This window comes from Budorcas taxicolor, chromosome 4, assembly GCF_023091745.1.
Source record: "Budorcas taxicolor isolate Tak-1 chromosome 4, Takin1.1, whole genome shotgun sequence".
NCBI lineage: Eukaryota > Metazoa > Chordata > Mammalia > Artiodactyla > Bovidae > Budorcas > Budorcas taxicolor.
The window spans coordinates 108,706,111-108,708,619 of NC_068913.1; the positions used below are offsets into that span (position 1 = coordinate 108,706,111).

General features: G+C 42.4%; 1 protein-coding gene across 1 annotated transcript; it reads left to right on the plus strand.

Moving 5' to 3' along the window:
- Positions 1–368: 368 nt before the first annotated feature.
- On the plus strand, positions 369–1,301 carry LOC128046512 (olfactory receptor 2A2-like). Its single transcript, XM_052638630.1, has 2 exons — positions 369–620; positions 666–1,301. Exons 1-2 carry the CDS (start codon positions 369–371, stop codon positions 1,299–1,301), a joined length of 888 nt encoding a protein of 295 aa, XP_052494590.1.
- Positions 1,302–2,509: the final 1,208 nt, after the last annotated feature.

The following is a 2,509-nucleotide window of genomic DNA, read 5'->3' on the forward strand; positions in this document are numbered from 1 at the left end:
TGAATATCCTTGTTCTGAGATAATAAACAGCTTAGGGATGTGTTGACATTATGGTTTCCCTTATGTGATCCACAGAAAATCAACAAAATACATACAGAGAAAAAAAAATGATAAAAACATTAAAAATGATAAAATATATATACTAGGTTTGTTTATATGTCCTGATATTTTCTGAAAATTTGAATTACTTCATAATAATAAAAAAGGAAAAGAAGCACTGAAATAAAAAAAAAAAAAACACTCAGAGATATAGTGTCAAACACACAGGCATCCTCCAAATTATCTTCCTGTAAGTAACTCTGATTTTCCTTGCTGTCCAGCTCTGACCTTCCCATCACACTTCAGTCCCTTAGAGACTGCCTTTGGGAATGGAGGGCAACCAATCATGGGTTGCAGAATTCATCCTACTGGGCTTTCAGCTCAGTGAAGACATGGAATTGCTCCTCTTTGTTATCTTCATCCTGTTCTATGCCTTCAACCTGCTGGCAAATGGCATGATCTTGGGACTCATCTCACTTGACCCCAGATTACACACCCCCATGTACTACTTCCTGTCTCATCTGGCCATCACTGACGTAGCCTATGCTTCCAGCCATTTGTCCAATATGTTGGAAAACCTAGTGAAACACAAGAAAACCATCTCCTATTTCTCATGCACCATGCAGATGGTTTCCTATTTGGCCTTTGCTTCTGTAGAGTGCCTGACTTTGGTGGTGATGTCCTATGACAGGTTTGTGGCGATCTGCCACCCACTGCAGTACACGGTCATCATGAACTGGAGGGTGTGCACATTCCTGGCCATCGCTTGCTGGGTGTGTGGATTTTTCCTAGCCATAGTCCAAGTAAGTCTGTTTCTACGGCTGCCCTTCTGTGGGCCCCAGAAGGTAAACCACTTCTTCTGTGAAATCCGATCTGTCCTCAAAGTGACCTGTGGAGAAACCTGGATCAATGACATTTTCCTCCTTGCAGATGGTGTGTTTATCTTAATTGCTCCCATTTCCCTGGTGCTGGTCTCCTACCTGCGAATTCTCTGGGCCATCCTGAAGATCCAGTCAAAGGAGGGCCGCAAGAAAGCCTTCTCCACCTGCTCCTCCCACCTCTGTGTGGTTGGGTTCTACTTTGGCATAGTCCTGATGGTGTACATGATCCCTGATGACGGTAATCGAGAGGAGCCACAGAAAATCCTTTTCCTGTTTTACACCTTCTTCAACCCATTACTGAACCCCCTCATCTACAGTCTAAGGAATGCTCAAGTGAAGGCTGCCTTCCACAGAGTACTGCAGAAAAGGATGACAGTGTGACGCAGGGCAGATTTATGGTTTAGAAAATTTCCAACACAATGCATGACTTAAGGATGAGAATTCTCAATAACATCAGCAAGATGCCAGAACAGGAACCCCAAGCCCCCCTTCCTCCATGGAAATGACAACATAGATCTAATTGCTGTCGTGGGGACACTAGAAAACACAGAGTTTGCAGCACCCCAGACTAGGACAAAGCCAACAAGATATACAGTGAAGCTTTTAGGCGAATGTATGGCATTTGACTCACCAGACCTCCTTCTCCTCCCTGTTCCAGTGATAGGATCTGGAAAAAATTTCCAACTCCCAGCTCTCCTGCAGGAGAGAGAGAAAAAGATAGGCCCGTGCTTATCCTTTCTAGCTTTTCAGGTAGGGCAGGAAGCCTGTAGGCTTGTTTTCTGTCATGCCTGACTTAGAGCACTCGTGGGAAAGGCAATTTGGACTCCTTGTTGGGACCACAAAGAAACATAGCAAGTGCCAACTTTTTACACTTACACAGAGATTTTTAAATATTCACAATTAAGGTAGATGTGTAGTGTTATCTCGCTGTTGTAATGGGAGAGTCCCTGATGACATATGATATTGAATGTGTTTGCACCTGCTTCCTTACCATCTGTATATCTTTTCTGGCAAGATATCTCTTTGTATCTTTTGCCCATTATTATGTACTGTAATAAACTTTACTTTTTAGAGCAGTTTTAGAGTCACAGAAGGGTTGTGGAAGATACAGATATATCCAATTTACCCCCTGCCTCTGCACACACAAAACGTCCCCCATATCACTCTCTCTCCACAGAATGGTACCTTTATTATCATTCATCAACTTGCACTGACACAATATTATCACGCAAAGTCCATCACTTATGTAAGATTTCAATCATGGTGTTGTATACTCTCTGTGTTTGCACAAGTGTATAATTGTGTGTATCAAATATGTGAACTGTGAACTTCCAGATGTTCAAGCTGGTTTTAGAAAAGGCAGAGGAACCAGAGATTAAATTGCCAACATCCACTGGATCATCGAAAAAACAAGAGAGTTCCAGAAAAACATCTATTTCTGCTTTATTGACTATGCCAAAGCCTTTGACTATGTGGATCACAATAAACTGTGGAAAATTCTTCAAGAGATGGGAATACCAGACCACCTGACCTGCCTCTTGAGAAACCTACATGCAGGTCAGGAAGCAACAGTTAGAACTGGACATGAA

What these genes read in the sequence shown, in the direction of transcription:
- LOC128046512 (XM_052638630.1), top strand. Translation starts at nt 369, where the DNA reads ATGGAGGGCAACCAATCATGGGTTGCAGAATTCATCCTACTGGGCTTT. An exon ending in CCAATATGTTGGAAAACCTA is followed by an intron (nt 621 to 665) that starts GTGAAACACAAG and finishes TGCACCATGCAG; the next exon opens with ATGGTTTCCTATTTGGCCTT.